General features: G+C 37.2%; 1 protein-coding gene across 2 annotated transcripts in view; it reads left to right on the top strand.

Moving 5' to 3' along the window:
- The window catches only part of strip2 (striatin interacting protein 2), a 173,651-nt gene that overhangs the window by 18,072 nt on the left and 135,419 nt on the right, over window positions 1–20,160 (top strand). For both annotated transcript variants that reach the window (XM_051923656.1, XM_028811371.2), the window contains exons 2-3: window positions 5,655–5,724; window positions 15,752–15,826. In XM_051923656.1, the coding sequence (XP_051779616.1) occupies window positions 5,655–5,724; window positions 15,752–15,826 (145 nt within the window). The remainder of the gene's footprint in view (window positions 1–5,654; window positions 5,725–15,751; window positions 15,827–20,160) is intronic.

Consider the following 20,160-nt stretch of genomic DNA (forward strand, 5'->3'; position numbering starts at 1 on the left):
TGACCGTATCAATCACATTACTGCCTTCCAATTAAGTTTAGAGCTGATTTTCAAAATTGTATTTATGCTATGTAAAGTTGTAAATGGGTTACTCCTCTTTACCTTATGAAATTTATGAATGTCCATACTCTAGGTGTTAGGCCAGGCTTACACTTCACAAGACGCGACACATGCTCCAGCGGAAGCTCCTGCTATGCAAACGTTTTACAGTTTATACTTGCGTGCATACTTTACGTAAATCTGGAAGAATCCACCAGGTGGCAGTGCGAGATATCATCACGATGAGAACAGGTTCAGCTTCGCTGTGTTGTGAATTGCCTGGAACATCCATTAAATTCTGAGGGCACCTTACCGCAATATCTCTGAAAAGGATGTTTAATGATTACATCCATCAATCCAGGGATGTGCCCCATTCTACCTAGCATTAGGGCAGAAACAATCCCTAGATGGAGCTTCAGCTCATTGCAAGGTGAATACAAGCACTCACATACACTGGCGTCATTTTAGTGTCACCAAATCTGCATATCTTTGGAAGGAAACCGGAGCACACTGTGGAAACCCAGCAGGAAAACATGTAAACTCCAGACAGGGAATTCTAGGGACGTGACTCCCTGCGAGACAGCAGTGCTACCGCTTTGCCACCGTGTCACCCCCATGTGTGTAAATATTAACAGTATTCATTATTTAAATGAAATTAACGATTTATCTGTAAAATGTAACATACATACTTTAATGCATTTCATCATGAAAGTGATATCAAGTATAAATCTAAGTATTCTAAATGTGCAGAGAGTTGGAATATCATACATTTAATGTGTTCTGTGTGGTGATCTATTGCTGTTTGCCGCTGCTGTCAGGTCAAGAGGAAACCACCCGATAAAAAAGACGGCACAAAAGATGGTATGTGAGACTTTTAAAATGTATCGTGTCATTACGATCGGGAATATGCGACGCTTGAATATAAAAGCACCACGAATGCATCTGTATGTCGGTATTTTGCTTCACCACATCAAACCATTCATCAAACATCGAAGCGCGCATATTGATTCTGTAGGATCCTCAAAGCGGCTTTCTGTCACATGTAGATAGTAAACAGAGACTCTGACGTCACGTTCTGATTTGATCACACTGCGCCCCCTGACGTTTTGCTGGTACTGCAACTCGTGCACGCAACGCGTTAATTTCTGAGGACCTGCTCAGAGGATGCTTCAAATGAATGATGGGAACACATAGCAGCCATGATGCGTGCGTGTACGTGTTCTGAGCGTGAAGTATAAACGAGCCCTTAGAGTTGGGTGGTATACCGCAATTGAAATGATCCAGCACTCTAAGAGAGTAGGGTGTTTAAAGAATAATATGACCATCATAGATTACCTGATTTATCTTAGCATGTGGACACTGTAAATTTATTTATTGACATTTTTCCCTCCAGTAATTGAATAATAAATACTGCTTAAAATGAATGCTAAAAGTAAAATTTTAGTAATAATGGACAGCTATATAATAATGTTTGAATACCAGAATAATTCAGGATATTTTTATTTACACTAAATCTTTTGTAGCAATGTACTCTTCATATCAGGTTTCTCAGAAAAATCAAAAGTAATTGGACAATTGACTCAAAGGCTATTTCATGGGCAGGTGTGGACAAGTCCGTCGTTATGTCATTATCAATTAAGCAGATAAAAGGCCTGGAGTTGATTTGAGGTGTGGTGCTTATATGTGGAAGATTTTGCTGTGAACAGACAACATGCGGTCAAAGGAGCTCTCCATGCAGGTGAAAGAAGCTATCCTTAAGCTGCGAAAACAGAAAAAACCCATCCGAGAAATTGCTACAATATTACGAGTGGCAAAATCTACAGTTTGGTACATCCTGAGAAAGAAAGCAAGCACTGGTGAACTCAGCAACGCAAAAAGACCTGGACATCCATGGAAGACAACAGTGGTGGATAATCGGAGAATCATTTCCATGGTGAAGAGAACCCCTTCACAACAGCCAACCAAGTGAACAACACTCTCCAGGGGTAGGCGTATCGATATCCAAGTCTACCATAAAGAGAAGACTGCATGAAAGTAAATACAGAGGGTGCACTGCAAGGTGCAAGCCTCAAGAATAGAAAGGCTAGATTGGACTTTGCTAAAGAACATCTAAAAAAGCCAGCACAGTTCTGGAAAAACATTCTTTGGACAGATGAAACCAAGATCAACCTCTACCAGAATGATGGCAAGAAAAAAGTATGGAGAAGGCGTGGAACAGCTCATTATCCAAAGCATACCACATCATCTGTAAAACACGGTGGAGGCAGTGTGATGGCTTGGGCGTGCATGGCTACCAGTGGCACTGGGACACTAGTGTTTATTGATGATGTGACACAGGACAGAAGCAGCTGAATGAATTCTGAGGTGTTCAGAGACATACTGTCTGCTCAAATCCAGCTAAATGCAGTCAAATTGATTGGGCGGCGTTTCATGGTACAGATGGACAATGACCCAAAACATACAGCCAAAGCAACCCAGGAGTTTGTTAAAGCAAAGAAGTGGAAAATTCTTGAATGGCCAAAGCAGTCACCTGATCTTAACCCAATTGAGCATGCATTTCACTTGTTGAAGACTAAACTTCAGACGGAAAGGCCAACAAACAAACAGCAACTGAAAGCTGCTGCAGTAAATGCCTGGCAGAGCATTAAAAAGGAGGAAACCCCGCATGTGGTTATGTCCATGAGTTCAAGACTTCAGGCTGTCATTGCCAGCAAAGGGTTTTCAACCAAGTATTAGAAATGAACATTTTATTTCCAGTTCTTTAATTTGTCCAATTACTTTTGAGCCCCTGAAATGAAGGGATTGTGTTAAAAAAATGCTTTAGTTGCCTCACATTTTTATGCAATCATTTTGTTCACCCCACTGAATTAAAGCTGAAAGTCTGCACTTCAACTGCATCTGAGTTGTTTCATTTAAAATTCATTGTGGTAATGTACAGAACCAAAATTAGAAAAAAGTTGTCTCTGTCCAAATATTTATGGACCTAATTGTATTTTACCTCGCATAATGGGTCAGAGTTTGCATATCATATGTAATATTGTAATATTCTTCTTCTTTTTCTTTTGGTTTCTCCCATTAGGGGTCGCCACAGTGGATTTGTTTCCATGGCTTCCTGTCCTCTGCATCTTCCTCTGTCACACCCACAACCTACATGTCCTCATTCACCACATCGATAAACCTCCCCTTAGGTCTTCCTTTTTTCCTCTTGCCTGGCAGCTCCATCTCTAGCATCCTTCTCTCAATATACCCAGTATCTCTCCTGTACATATGTCCAAACCAACGCAATCTCGCCTTGGTACCCATCAGCCACAAATCACTCCTGACGCTCTTCTCCACCCACACCACCCTGCCTGCACTCTCTTCTTCACCTCTCTTGCACACTTCCTGTAACTCTGTACTGTTGATCCCAGGTATTTAAGCTCATCCACCTTTGCCAGTTCTAGTCCCTGCATCCTCGGCATTCCTCTGACCTTGTTCTCATTCACACACATGTATTCTGTCTTTGTCCTACTAACCTTCATTCCTCTTCTCTTTAGAGCATATCTTCATCTGTCCAGGGTCTACTATTGTTATAGATCACAGTGTCATCTGCAAACATCATAGTCCATGGGGGCTATTGTCTAATCTGCTCTGTCAACCTGTCCATCACCATTGCAAATAAGAAAGGCCTCAGAGCCAATCCCTGATGTAATCCCACCTCCACCTTAAATGCAACCGTCACTCCTACTACAGACCTCACCACTGTCACACTTCTCTTGTACATATCCTGTACAACTCTTACATACTTCTCTGCCACTCCCAACTTCCTCATACAATACCAGAACTCCTCTCTAGACATCCTGTCACATGCTTTCTCTAGGTTGTAAGAAGAATCTACAAAAACCAAGTTGAAGGTTTGGGGTGTCCACCCAGTATACTTACAAAGAAAGGCAAAATTTAGCAATTAGAATAGTCAGAATCCACAACTGAACTGAAATACACGAGACATTATGGCAGTTTGATAGTGGGTTTACAGGAAGGGGTGTGTTTTGAATCCTGGAACCAGATGTGAGGTCAGGGTTGGAACCAGAAGTGAGGTCAGGCAGGGTTTCCTTCTGAAAATCTGCAGAGGAATGAGAGAAGGTGTTAGTGTGCATTGGCACTCCCAGGTCCAACATATAACTACATTTATTTAACCCCGTCAGCTGCCTCCCATATGCACGTGTATGACAAGGTCTACAAAGACACAATGCAACTCCTTTTGGCCTTCTCTATACTTCTTCATCAACAAGAAATTCCTAAGGACTGGAAGCTAGCAAATATTATCCCATTATTTCATAGTGGTGATTGGGCTGATCTAAGTAAACATTGACCAGTTAACATGCATCACCTGCAAATTAATGAAGGTTATTTTTAAGGGATAGATTAAGGATCACGTTGTAACAGGGGTAAATAGTCAACACAGGTCCAAATGGGGAGATTGTGCTTCACTAATATGCTGGAAATCTACGTATAATAAAGCAACAAAAGCACCTGAGATGCATATATTATGTATCTGACTTTTCAAAAAGCATTTGATAAGATATCATTTAATCATTTATCTAAAATAAGTGGTAATTCAAGGTAGTGTAGAAGGAGAATGGGCATCTGGCCAGAATGGAGAATAATTCATCACCCGGATGGGAAGCCAGGATGATGACACAAGCAAAGTGACCGGCAAGACGTAGAAATAGCTTTGTACCTGGCCAGAATGATATAATAGATGGACCAGCGTAAGTCGAGAGTTGGGAGTTGTTCCATCCCCCATAAGCTAGGTGGCTGTGGTCCTCAGGTGGTAACCCATTCCAGACACCAATAGGGATACTTGGGACTTGGAGTCTGGAAGTGCATCCCTTTCAGGGTTCCTGGGTATTGTTAAAAGGCGCTGTTGGATGAGGACTGCCCAACTTTTCATATGGCCTGGAAGTGCTTCCCAGAAGACATATGGTGGCACTGGGAGAAAGGAAGGCAACACTTAACTGGAGGAGAAAGGAGGAAGAATTGTTTAGTATTTTGAGTTATTGTGGCTAATTATTGGAGAGAGGATTTTGGAAGGATGCTTTTTGTAAATAAATATTTATTTTATCACATCATCGTGTGTTATATTGTTGTGTCTGTCTGTGGTTTGAGACTCTTAGACGCATGCTGGTGGTCACAGTAGACTGTGTAGATGGGTGCAAAATCGGCATAAACTCTATGAACAAATAGAATTAAGAGATGATAGAAGTAGTGGCCCTCATTTGAGAATCCTCTTAAATACAAGTGTCCATGCCTAAATATACAGCATGGCAATACTTGATATATGTTAAAGGTAATATGACTTAAAATAACTGTAATGGAAATGTGCAACTATGTGTGTATGATGTGAAATTCAATTGTAAAACACATATGATCAGATAATGGGTGAATTATGTAAAATATGCTAATGTTATTTCATTAATATAATCCTACCAGGCAGTTCCCAATATAGGATCAAAACAGCAAGAATAAAAAAAACAGAAGCCTGTTTTTTAATTCACATGTCAGAAATAGAATGGTATTTTGAGCAAAGAAGTAACTTCTGCTCTGTTCATTAAATAAATTCTTTTTCATTTTAGGGTTCAGTGGAATCGACAAACTTAGAATTTGAATATGGTGATACTGACAGCATGTCTGCTGAACTTTCAGGTAAACAGCTGTCTTATTTTTCCTTTTCACAGACAATACTTGCTTATTAAAAAGTCACAAATCCAATTAACTTGTCAGAGTGAATTCATTTTTTTTTATTTTGAAAACAATAAGATGCCATTTCATAACAGTTACGAGATCATGATTGTGGTAGATTGGTTGTAATCATTGTATGAAATTTGCCATGACAGTAGCAAGGTAAGGAAGTGAATTTTTATATGAACTTTTTATGTATCTTATTGGAAATTGTATCCTGTTAACTTTAATAAAAGTGTTTTAGAAGTGAACTTTATATTAAAAATATTTTTAAAACATGTAAAAATGAAACATTTTTCTATGGAGCTCTAAATGAAAACTAAGTTCTACAAATAAATACAGTGAGACCTCTGTTCACGAGCACCTCTCTTCCCGAGTAATCCAGTATATGAGCAATTTTTCCCGTCATGAAATTTGTCTCCATACACGAGTAATTACTCAGAACCCGAGCGTTTTTGAATATGATGTATTGTATGCATGGTTTCGGTTAGACAAAGGAATCAGTCTGAGCCTGTCTTTCACCAAATTAATATACAAGTTATTTTATTGTGAACACGTTAGCAGTTTTTTGTGTATTTTACTGTTGAGTTACGAAAGTGTTCGACTAGCATGGGGCCAAAGAAAGCATTACAGGATGCACCCATGAAGAAATTAGTGAAAATAATCATAGAACTGAAAAACAGATCATCAAAAAACACGAAGACAGTGTTCATGTGGCTGATCTGGCACACCAATATGGCAAAGCAACGTCGACAATATGTATCATTCTTAAAGAGAAAGATAAATTCAAGAGTGCTGATGTGGCAAAGGTGTTAAAGTGTTAACGAAACAAAGACCTATATACAATGTATGTTTATCAACAATTTTGGGTTGTGGAACAGATTAATTAAATTTACATTATTTCTTATAGGAAAATTCGATTCAGAATATGAGTATTTCTGTTCACGAGTCACTTTCTGGAATGGATTAATCTCATAAACCAAGATTCCACTGTAATTAAATCATAACCTTTTTAGACCATCGTTTCTGGTTTTCTGTGTTGGTAATGGTTTTGTTGCATTTAATCTGTTGTTTCCCTTATACCTTGCAAACTGGATGATGGTGACTGATGAGGGGAGTCACAAAATATAATGCTCTTTGTGGAGTTCCAGTTATTATATAGCTTCCTCATTTATGTTTTAAGATTATTAGTAAATTTAGTAGTACAATAATTTGAAATTGCAGTTTTGAGCTTCATACTTGCATTACTTGCTATTATTATAGAGAAAAGCCAAGCAAAATGACACTTTTTATTGGCTAACTAAAAAGATTACAATATGCTGCAGTGGATTGAAGTAATGTCACTAGGGTCAAGATTTGGTTTCTTAAGGAGAGGTATAACTATAGATATTTTAAAAAATATAGGAACTGTATTATTATTGTTGTTAGAGGTGGAAAAGCTAGTCATTGATGATGAAAACAGTTGGCTACAAATTTTGCTATTGATTAATTACCTTGTTATATATTACTTGCTTCTCTTCACTGAACAAGAGTATGCTAATTATATTCTGAGATATGCTGGAAAAGGAGGATGTAAATTTGGTGCAACGTCAGAGTGCAAAAAACTTAAAATTCTGGAGTCATTTCATTGGCACATCTACTAAGAAATATTGTTTATTGGAAGATCTGCAACATTGATCTCACTTATACAATGTCATGATCTAGAACCACCTGAAAATAAAGCGCAAACTGTACATTAGACTGACCACCTCAAAGACCCAATCTCAACATAACTGAAACTGTGTGGGGTCATTGGAACAAAGGCAACAACAAAAAACACCCAAAGTCAAAAGAAGTTAGGGCAAGTCTGAAATAAGTCTACAAAAAATAAACACGGGTTACCTGACGGTATTATACAAAAGTGTAATAAAGCAAAATGTTTCAGTTTTGCATTCTAAATGAGGTCCCATAAAAGATACAAATTCTTTTAACTTTTTATTGCATCAGTGTTTGTTTATTCTGATTGTATGTAGTGTTTTCACAAGCACATCTTCTTATATAATACGCTACCATGGCAGTTAGTTTGTCTGTCCAGGATTTAAAATCACCTGTAGCTCGCAAACTGTTTGACCTATTGACCTGAAATTTGGTACACATATACCACGTGATGTCTACTATCTGCTTTCGGGGTGATGATTGACCTCCAAGGTTATTCCTCTTTTTTATTTTTATTTTATGTTATTGCAGAATCAACTCTACAGTGCCGTGCGGTGCATGTGTATAGGTGCCATTCTCATCCCTATCACCTTCGCCGTCACTTCCTCATCCCTATCACCTTCACTATCACTTCCCCTACTTCTTCATATCTTAAATCATTCTTGAGGCAGATTGAAGACTTAAATGCCAGCCTTAGTGAAAATTAAGAAAAATGTACTAAGTAATTGCAACACAAATACTGACTTAATCAGTTTTAACGCAAAAAGATGCAGATGAAAGAAGAGAAGAAATGGGCCGCTAGGGTGGAGAAAAGAAGAACTGCTCAGGAAGCAGCAAGCGTATCAACCACTAAGCAAACAAATGCTAAACGTACAGAGAAAGAGTATGAAAACTAGGAATGCTCAAGTCAAGCAGTGCGCCATTACTGGGACTTAGATAATCACATTAAATTTTGGGTGGCCTTAGACTAACTTTGGAATAGTATTTATTTGAAAAAGTTTAATTGCTCCAGCTAATAAAGTTGAAGACAATACCAATTGATAATGAATATTTGCTGAATACTTTCCATCAGATCAATTTAAAGTTAAATTTCAAAGTGTGGTTAAATCAATGTGTAATAGTTATTCTGAATTATGTGAACGACTATGAGACAATTATAAAACTAATCATTTGTTAATGAATTGTACTATTCTGCTTCTTAAAATGAATCTAGTTCTGTTATCTGGATACAAGTCTAAACTCCAGGAACCTCATCTAAAGGAAAAAGTTAGAAAGATGACTAAAACGGCAAATAATACTAAAAAAACTCACTGAAATGTGTCATGAATTGTTTTGTAAAAAGTTAAACAGATAACTTAAACGATTCATTAATATCAATTGATCCATCCCTCTCCCATTCCACCTCCATCACACAGTTATGCTGTAACTTGCATTCCAACTGGTCTCTGGTTTTTTCCCTATCAGAGTTGCCTTTTCAGGTCTGCTTGCAGCTTCTTGATTTCCTTCTTATGTCCACATTTGATGAACCTATCCTTCTTATTCATCAGATACTTCAGGCCCATGTTTTCTTTTTTTACTAGGGGAAACAACTAGTTTTAATGGACTTCTATTACCCACAGAGAAGTTAATGTCTGTTATCTAGTGACTGTGTCCATGAATGTCCTCACAATGTACCTTTCATAACATATCCCAGTCAAGTCACCTCTAGGGACTCTCTTGTCCACTTCTTCTCAGTCCTTTAGAAAACTAGCATATGTTGAGTTATGTATTTATATTTGAAGGTCAGATGTATCAGGTTATGAATTGCTGTATCCAAGAAAGGATTGCCACAGATTAGTTTTCCAACTGAAGTAATTAATTAATCGGTTTAAAAGCAAATGAAGTCAAATAAATTTCTTTTTTTTTTTGGAAATTAAATATTGTACCCTTTTAATGTTTATAGAATTTTTATTAAGTATTCTTTAATTAATTTATTTTGTGAAACATAGTTACTCATACCTTGCCCAATTTGACCATAAGCTAGGAGATATGACTGGACCAAAACAGGCAGCTTGAAATACATACCTGGGGTCAATCCCATAAATGCTCTTAAAGAGATGAGCCTGTCTGTCCGTCTTCACTTTGAAAATGTAATTTAATTGGTAATTTAGCTTATTTTTCATGAGTGACGCTTGAACACCTGCATTCCCTGTGTGAAGCTTGTCAACTTAAAAAGAGGGGAAAAAAAGGAAAATAGAATACAAGTGAAAAATCACTAGAGTGCCTGCTCTTCCACACTTAGTAACTTCTGCAGTAACTAAATTTCAGTTATATTTTAAATCATGTACCTGTGCATACCATACAATCACATTTTCCCTGTAAACTTTGTGTTCTTAAAATAATGATTATTTTTTAGATTTTTCAGTTATGTATGGATTTTATATTGTTTTATTTGTTAATATTACCTTTTTATCCCACAGCTTTTTTTATTTTATTAGTACTCCTCTCTCATATATGGCAAAGATGCAATCAGGAGCACATCCGGGCATGGATAAAAGGGGCCGCCTCCGTTCATTCGAGACTGGAGTCGGGTGGAAGAGGACAAGGTCTGAGAGAAGAGAGAAGGAGGCGGTCTGAAGGAATACTGTGGCTTTTGCCTGGACTGTTGGGGTGATGTGTGCTGTGGCACTGGGTTTGTGCACTTATGGACATTGTAAATAGTGTAAATAAACGTGTGTTGTGACTTAAAATGGTGTCCGTCTATCTGTGTCCGGGCTGCTTCTCACACTTCTTAAACCTGCTTATTTCAATGAAAATTAATTACATGAGCTGGGATAACATTTTCGAAACTCCATACTCTGGTAGTGAGTTTCACAAGATGCTATGTGTTACATGTTTACAAACTTTCTTTATGTCTACAGGACATGTAATCTGAATCAGCACAATTCTGAGGGCAATAAAATACATTTGCAAGAACAAGGATATGACTACAGTGCATTGCTTGTCATGGATCTGATGTTTGAAAATTGGCTGCAGTTTCCAATCTGGTTACTCAGTATAAGCTTCACTAGAGTGTTTGAGAACTATAACGTGACAGTATTTAGAACAGACCTTACAACTATCCCTATTTGTCATTCATCTTTAACAAAGCCTTGTGCTCATTGAAACAGGGCAAATGTTTCCAAAAGAATACCATTTTTAATCTTTAATGGATTAATGTTGTGTTAATTAATTAATGGAGAGGACTTCAGCATTTGTACAGTTTTTAAATGTTATTTGAGTTTTCGTTTACCCTTTGGTTCAGGGCTTAAAGTTGCTCATGAAACTAACATTTAGGTCCATTAACAGATGCATTTTTCAATTTTCATTACCTACCACATTTGAAAATGGAGTAGTCAAGCAATGTGTCTTTTAGCATCTTTGTATGCAAGTTCAAGATAATGTTACAGTTATGCCAGTATTTTTGATGAAATTATCTGCGTTAGGAGCAAACTAAAGTTTTTTGAGAAGGCTTTTGCAAATGCAGGTAGATATTGTAAAGGTAACAGTGTTACAGCACCTGTGGTACAATGTCTGTCTCCCTTTAAATTGTATTGTTGTTTTTTGGGTATTTCATAATTTGTTTGTAAAGCTATTTACCTGGTTTTAAAAACAGACTTAAAACATTAGTTTGGTAAATATTTTGCATAATCTGTTTTGTTACCCCTTTCTGCTCTATTTTTATGTATATTTAACTATTTGTTGTGCTTTACCCTATCCTTTGGACTGTGAAAGGCACATTCGAAGTAAAATAAAATTGTGTAACATAAAATATTACAATAAGTCTTATGTAGCTTTTATGAGTAGCATTTCATTTATGTTATATAAGAAACATTGATATGTGTGAGTAGGGATGTCATGAATTTGTATATTCAATACTAATGCTAGATATTCTCCGATCAGGCTTCTTAAGTCTGATACCAATCACCGATTTCACATAATTTGATTGTCTGTTTCCAACACCAATTCAGATTTTTTTTTTCTCTTTTCTTTATCCCTTTAAAAAACTTATTAAACTAATCTCATGCCTAACCAGACAAATATACGTTTTATGTCCTATATTAAAGTGTATTTTTATAATTAAACTATAGATAATGGGTGTTAACTGATCATTTTTTTATTAAAAATAAAATACTAAAATGAAGTAAAATTTCCTTAAAGTACATAGTTTAACTATATTTTTATACATATTTTATTAGTTAATCTATCATGCATATGGCATTAAAGAAATAATGCGTCACATAATTACAAGATGTCATATTGTTTAGTCCTTCTGTAATGTAACTGTCTGAAACAAAGCTTAATTAAAAACAGTAGTTTTCACTGTGTCTCAAACAAAAAAAAATGTATACTGTATATGTGTGTGTGTGTGTGTGTGTGTGTGTGTGTGTGTATATATATATATATGAATGGTATATATATGAATATGTCTGGTTATATATACACGGTGGAACCCAAAGTAATTTCCTCCATTGGATTGTATGTAAATACAATTAATCCGTTCCGAACCGTACGAGCTGTATGTAAATATATTTTTTTAAAGATTTTTTAGCACAAAAATAGTTAATTATACCATAGAATGCATAGTGTTACAGTAAACTAAATGTAAAAACATTGAATAACACTGAGAAAACCTTGAACAGAGAAAACTAACATTGCAGGAGTTCATGCTATACCCTTACGAACCGCTCGCTGTAAACACTTTTTTAAATAAACAACCAAGAAAAGTAACATTGCAGGAGTTCACGCTATACCCTTATGAACCGCTTGATGTAAAAACTTTTTTTAATGAGTTTTAAGCACAGGGAAAAAAATTAACATTTGAAAAATCCTTAATCTATACAAAAACTAACCATAAATAACCAAGAAAGCTAACCTTGCATGGGTCAAGTTCTGGTATGAAGGAAGTGAGCAGGAAGCTGGGTGGAGAGGAGGTTACAGTTTTGAGGTAGAGTCCCTCTGCGCGATGCATGTCTGACCGAGAACAATATACTACAGGGAGAGACTGAACACATGCGGAAATCATCGGCGCATACGAACCGGAAGGGAAACGAAATAGAGCACAAAGAGTTCACAGCGAAAGCACGCACGTGTGACCGAGAACAATGTATAACACGTGCGGAAATCATCGGCACGTACGAACCAGAAGGGAAACTGGCTTGTTCGTCACCCGAGTGTGTGGTCGTGAACAGATGCAAAAGTTTGGGGAACGTTTGGGTCGTAACCTGATTTGTACATGTTCCGAGATGTTCGTGACCCAAGGTTCCACTGTACCTGTCCTAAAAAATGCCTTACCACTAAGTCATACGACGTGCTGCAGAACAGGCCACCCAACTCAAGCTAAGCATGTTCAGGCCTGGCCAGTACTTGGGTGGGAGACCATCTGGGAAAGCTTGGGTTGCAGCTGGAAGTGTTGGTGAGGCCAGCAGGGGGCGCTTACCCTATGGTCTAAATTTGTGCATTCCAATACCCCAGTGCACTGATGGGGACACTGTCCTGTAAAAATGTCACCATCCTTCAGATGAGGCATAAAACTGAGGTCCTGACTCTCTGTGGTCATAAAAGATCCCTGGGCATCCTTTGTAAAGAGTATGGTGTAAACTGACCAGCATTTTCTATTCATTCTGGCCCCCTGATCATACGCTGTCTCTAATTGGCTGTTTCCCTCCCCATTCACCACCTAACAATAGCTAATGTGTGGTGAGCTTACTGGTGCAAAAATGGCTGCCACCACATCATCCAGGTCACTACATTAGTGGTGGTTGAAGTGGCTCCCCACTCACTGAGGTACTTTGAGTATTGAGAAAAGTGCTATATACAGTGGTGTGAAAAACTATTTGCCCCCTTCCTGATTTCTTATTCTTTTGCATGTTTGTCACACAAAATGTTTCTGATCATCAAACACATTTAACCATTAGTCAAATATAACACAAGTAAACACAAAATGCAGTTTTTAAATGATGGTTTTTATTATTTAGGGAGAAAAAAAATCCAAACCTACATGGCCCTGTGTGAAAAAGTAATTGCCCCCTTGGTAAAAAATAACCTAACTGTGGTGTATCACACCTGAGTTCAATTTCCGTAGCCACCCCCAGGCCTGATTACTGCCACACCTGTTTCAATCAAGAAATCACTTAAATAGGAGCTGCCTGACACAGAGAAGTAGACCAAAAGCACCTCAAAAGCTAGACATCATGCCAAGATCCAAAGAAATTCAGGAACAAATGAGAACAGAAGTAATTGAGATCTATCAGTCTGGTAAAGGTTATAAAGCCATTTCTAAAGCTTTGGGACTCCAGCGAACCACAGTGAGAGCCATTATCCACAAATGGCAAAAACATGGAACAGTGGTGAACCTTCCCAGGAGTGGCCGGCCGACCAAAATTACCCCAAGAACGCAGAGACGACTCATCCGAGAGGTCACAAAAGACCCCAGGACAACATCTAAAGAACTGCAGGCCTCACTTGCCTCAATTAAGGTCAGTGTTCACGACTCCACCATAAGAAAGAGACTGGGCAAAAACGGCCTGCATGGCAGATTTCCAAGACGCAAACCACTGTTAAGCAAAAAGAACATTAGGGCTCGTCTCAATTTTGCTAAGAAACATCTCAATGATTGCCAAGACTTTTGGGAAAATACCTTGTGGACTGATGAGACAAAAGTTGAACTTTTTGGAAGGCAAATGTCCCGTTACATCTGGCGTAAAAGGAACACAGCATTTCAGAAAAAGAACATCATACCAACAGTAAAATATGGTGGTGGTAGTGTGATGGTCTGGCGTTGTTTTGCTGCTTCAGGACCTGGAAGGCTTGCTGTGATAGATGGAACCATGAATTCTACTGTCTACCAAAAAATCCTGAAGGAGAATGTCCGGCCATCTGTTCGTCAACTCAAGCTGAAGCGATTATTGGGTGCTGCAACAGGACAATGACCCAAAACACACCAGCAAATCCACCTCTGAATGGCTGAAGAAAAACAAAATGAAGACTTTGGAGTGGCCTAGTCAAAGTCCTGACCTGAATCCAATTGAGATGCTATGGCATGACCTTAAAAAGGCGGTTCATGCTAGAAAACCCTCAAATAAAGCTGAATTACAACAATTTTGCAAAGATGAGTGGGCCAAAATTCCTCCAGAGCGCTGTAATAGACTCATTGCAAGTTATCGCAAACGCTTGATTGCAGTTATTGCTGCTAAGGGTGGCCCAACCAGTTATTAGGTTCAGGGGGCAATTACTTTTTCACACAGGGCCATGTAGGTTTGGATTTTTTTTTCTCCCTAAATAATAAAAACCACCATTTACAAACTGCATTTTGTGTTTACTTGTGTTATATTTGACTAATGGTTAAATGTGTTTGATGATCAGAAACATTTTGTGTGACAAACATGCAAAAGAATAAGAAATCAGGAAGGGGGCAAATAGTTTTTCACACCACTGTAAATGTAAAGAATTATTATTATTATTGTGCATAGTGCCATGACACTTAATGAAGGGAGGGCAATCATGTTTTGAAATGTTAAATTTTCTGTACTAAACCTCCTTTTCTGGTACTAAGACAACTTTGAAAAGGAAGCATTAATGATACTGGCAAAAAAGCGTAGAGTTACAATTGATTGTTTCTCATTGGTGGAATAGCCTCTTCGTCATATTTTGCTTCTTTTTCCTTATACTGTAATGTGTCTGTGGCAGTTCCTTGCACTGAAAAGACAATGAACCTACAACCATAAAAGAAAACTAAGGCTAACACTATGATCCAGTTGAAACACTGACACGAATACTATATATTTTACAAAAGTAAAACTAAGCTTTGAGCATCAAGGTTCCATCCCTGGCAGTAGAATTTAAGTTTGTATCAACACACACCTGGTCCTGTGCATTGTACCACAAGGGAGCATATACTGTGTTATGACAGAATAAATCAAGCTTAGTAAATATATTAAATTAGAAACTTGACAAAGTAGAACCATAGAGGAAAAAAGAGAAGTTTGACTGATGCAAGACATTTCCTTATTCTACATAATTTAATGTAAAATATGTGGATCTACAGAGAATACCCATAATCACACTGAAACCTACTAGTTTACACTAGTAGTTGAAGACATTTTTCCTTATGGAATAACCTGGAATGTGAATAGAGACTTTGTGAACTACACCAACAGAAACCTTAGTAACCATGCCTGTCCTTGCTACAAGTATTGCAGAAATGTTGTTATTCACTATTTTGGGTACTGCTTTTTTAAGTTTATAAAAGTTTTTTCTGTATTCATATTCTTTATAGAACTCTACAGTTACACAGAAGAACCAGAATTTGCTTTAAATAGAGACTGCTTTGAGGAAGATTTCAGATCGCAAGGTAATTACACAAAATATTTTATTTTAGTGATTGTTTAATTATAATTTGCTAAAGTTGCTCATTGAGTTGGTAAGTGTCCATGTACTCTCTGCATGTTTACTGCATGTTGTACAGATTTACTCAGAGATTCACTTATGAATGAGGTTTGTTTTTCACATTATAAAAATATGTTTTATCATGTGCTCCCAAGCATTTTCATAAATTTATTTATCTAAAGAAAACTGTATTCTTTTTTATGTATTGATATTTTCTCTTATTATCTTGCACTTTATAACTCAAATTTAAAGTGTCTAAGTCTGTAGATTTTTTTTTTTTCTTCACATGCCACCTAACATTTGTGCAGTACTGTGCAGGGGTGGACAAATTGTAAATGCACATGGTACCATGCTGGGGGCTGCCAGCATTGCAAACCTGGTAGTCCAGGTATGCTTTCTGGTAGACCCACTTAATATATGGAGTGCAGGGTTACCTGTAACTTTTTACAGCAATGTTTATTTGAACTATTTTGTTGTGCACAATAGAGAGAATATTTTAGTAAATTGATTTTTTTTAAAAGGATTGTGTCATGTTGATTTGTGATCTTTTTCCAATATACACGAAAGTATTTTATCAAAAATTAACTGAAATGCTGCATTAATGTATTGTATTCTCAATTTTTTTTTCGGACCTAATTTAGACCCCATCAATTACATTCTCTGTCAAAAATCTTTCCAGTTTGACCTTTAAGATTATTCTGAGGTATAATATTTTGTTTACAGTGCCATACACCTTTAGTTGACAACAGTCAGTGATTTGTGTATGCAGCTGCATTAATATTTGTCAAGCTTGAAACATTACGTGGGTCATCTTGTTATGAAAGATGAGGTTCAGGCCTGATAAAGCACATTCACACTCTGCAGTGTTTGGGCTAATATTAAGAAGCGTTACCACAACCTCCAGTATACTAATTAGGAGCCCAGAGTACATATTGGCTAACGGTGAGCATCTTATTTTTTTATAAAATTCCTCTCATACACTTTCTGTGACTGCAGAAGATCTGTTTGTAATGGTATACAGCCTTTTCATTTCGAAAATGTGCATTAATGAAGGCTGAACAGTTGAAAATTTGTGACAAGAGCATTGTTGGAACATTCAAGCCATCACATTTGATCAATAAGCTGCTGAATATTTCAGGTTATTTTGTCAGTGACAGCAAGCCCTCTTGAGAGCTCTTCTTTAAGTATTGTCTTCTTAGGAATAACCAAGTGCCTGTTTTACATTGTCTAGGTCCTCTGTTTAAGCACATACTTGCTTTTTTATCACACATACTCACCAGCACTTCTGTCTTGCTGAAAATCGAGAACAATGTGATTTGCACAGCAGATTCTCCTGCATTAAAGCTCGCCTGATTCCCTAGCACTGCTAACTGCCACTTTACTCTACTTCTAAACAGTGTTTTGGAATTGTAAGACAGCCTTCAATTTGGAGAGAGATGTTTACCTAGGGTAGCTTAAAGGCCATGAATCTCAAGAACTTATTGTTTAGTATGCTATTATGTTTCAGTTATCTTTCATGTATTTTCAAATCATGTTAAAATTGTTGTTTGAGACACCATTAGTTTACACTAAAATGTATTTCCAAACTTGTCTTTCTCATAGATTTACTGCTGAAAAAATAGATACAATGAGCCGATGGCACCATAATACAATGATTTAATGTACACAAATATACAGAAACAAGGAAAACAATTGAGTCACCACTTGAAAGAATATTGACAACTTTGTAACTTTATGAATACCAAAGCTGAATTTTAAGATTCCCGGTGGGAACATGAAGATAGGTTATGTTACAATAACTCAGATTAGTGTTTTTCAAGCTGACATTTTTCATGCTGTCACAGAAGCATTATTATATTGTGTTATATGGCATATGTCAGTTGTTTTATGGTATAAAACTTTCTAGGAATGACAGTAATTAAGCATCAGCCCTTTCTGTTTGATTTCTTTAAAACAGTAATAATACATTGTTATTGTGATGATTCTGAAACAAATACTATTCTTATACAGTATGTCTTAAAATAAACAGGAAACTAAAAGCTATTGGCTTAAATGTATGATGACCTGTGAAACACTATCCAGAGATAGTTTGATATTGATTTTAGCACGTTGCATTGTATAATGTACAGTATGTATGGTTTAGGATCATGATTGTGTCAAAGACTGTTTGAAAAGCCACAGAGTAACAATGTTTTTAACTGAAAGAATCTTAACCCATAGAGGGTGAGTTTTGGGGATTTTGAATTGCATATGGTTTAACTCTTTCAGGGCTGATGTCGACTTTTGTCAAAAGGAGGAGTTGACGATGGTAATCAGCTGTAAACTGTGATAAAACCAAGTGTTATGTTTTAGTTGGATTCTAGTTGTCTGCAGTAACATTAGATTAATTGGTTTGACTGAGATTTCTTGTGCTCGCATGAGTAGCAAGGCGCAAACGACGGCAAAAATGGGACGGACATCTGGTGAGAGATCAAAGCGAATGCGTAAAGCAAAATACTCTGCAGACAACATTCTGCCTATTATCTCTGAACTGGACTATGACTTGTCGGACTTCGATTTTGATACAAGTGATCAAAAATGAATGTGAGGTTCCAGCCTCAGTTGATTGGTCCCCAGCTAATCGTGGTACTGACAATGTTCACCAGGTAGACCTGCCACTTAACAATGATAAGAGGTAGAAACCACATTGCAATGCACTGCAACTGTGATCATTGCTGCTTCTGCCCCAGCCACACAAAGACAGCCTGGCAGCAAACCTGCGGCATATTCTTGGCAAACTGGCAGCCACAGCATGCAGCAACAGACGTTTTATGTTGATTTCTGTGTGAAACCATTGCTACTCAGAAACTGTTTTTTGGAAAAAATATTCAGACCTCAAAGAGTTAATGTGGCTTTGCATTTGTTGGGTATGGTGGCTTTATTTAATGATGCCTTCATAAAGATTTTAATAAGACTCTGTACAGGCATATGCTATATATTGTTCGTTTACATAATAGAAGCTCCCATGGAGTGTACTAGGTAATAAAATCTCATTTCTGTTTACTAGCTACTGGTTAATATGTCAAGAAACAAAATTTTAGCCTAATCCATTGTAAATAATATTCTGGGTTGGTATTTTGAGACTCTAGTAGTGTATTGTATAGCAATAAGCATTGCAGTGGAATCATACTATTTCATGTAATACTGTTATTAAATAGTTTTGAGTTACAGAGGAGATGTCCCCTTTTTATTGAGATTTTCACCAGTAGAGGGTATCTATTAGTTCAAATTACATGAATGTATCCAAATGAAAGGATATTTTGGGAAAGTGCCAATAAGCACAGAATACACATGATCTTTCTGACAATTCTATGTACTATTGAATCCATATTTATCAAGTGTCACAGAATTACTCTAAGGAATTGTACTAAAAGTTTGACTAGGATAAGAATTTATCTTACCTCAGAGTAAGACATGAGAAGTAGTTACAAAGCGTCCTACCCCTGTCCAAGGTAGGAGTAGTAGGTCATGTTTGAGAATAAATTACTTCATGTTTTTATGGCACCACTTGCTGCAAATTACCACTCATGATAATGCTTTCTAGGTTTCTGATACTAATGCTAAGGTTTCACCACAAAGATAACAATAATATTCAAAGTAGTAGGAGAAGATGAAGAAGGAAGACACAATATGGGAAGATACTCTGCTAAACTGCATACAATTTTTGCACTTCATCAGAAAAACATGAAGAATAATACTCTAACAAGCATCGGGATGGAAAGACTGAGACACACACACACACTGAATGAAAGTTAAGCATGATAACAGGCAGTGTTTATTTAACAATGAATGATCCACAGCGGTATTTTCAATAGAATCGTGCCACATAAAGCAACAGTTACTGAATGGCCACAGCTGTAAGTTGTGTCTACTTTTCCAGTGTTCCCAGTCATCTATCAAAAATGTGTGTTGTGTGTCTTTCTATCATCCTCCCTTTTCTTCTGTGAAACTCAAATTTTCCAAACCCTTGGGAGTCTCTGCCTGCCTTCCTGAACCTTCTATGTCTTGTAAAGTATGAATGTTCTAGGGGTTTATATAATGCAGAGATCAGCATACTTGTGTGACATTTCACTGTCAATCACTCATCCAGCCCAGTTTCTTTTCAGAATAATATTCTAGGATGCTACAGTACAATTTGCATCAACGACCACCTTTGTGTTGATACTGTGATATCGCTTGCGATGCACATACAGTATGTTGCTCATCCACACTTGGGGCAATAATCTTTATGTGCATCCTGACTTGCATGAATGCAGTTGC

The sequence above is a fragment of the Erpetoichthys calabaricus genome, chromosome 1 (assembly GCF_900747795.2).
Source record: "Erpetoichthys calabaricus chromosome 1, fErpCal1.3, whole genome shotgun sequence".
NCBI classification, from domain to species: Eukaryota; Metazoa; Chordata; class Cladistia; order Polypteriformes; family Polypteridae; genus Erpetoichthys; species Erpetoichthys calabaricus.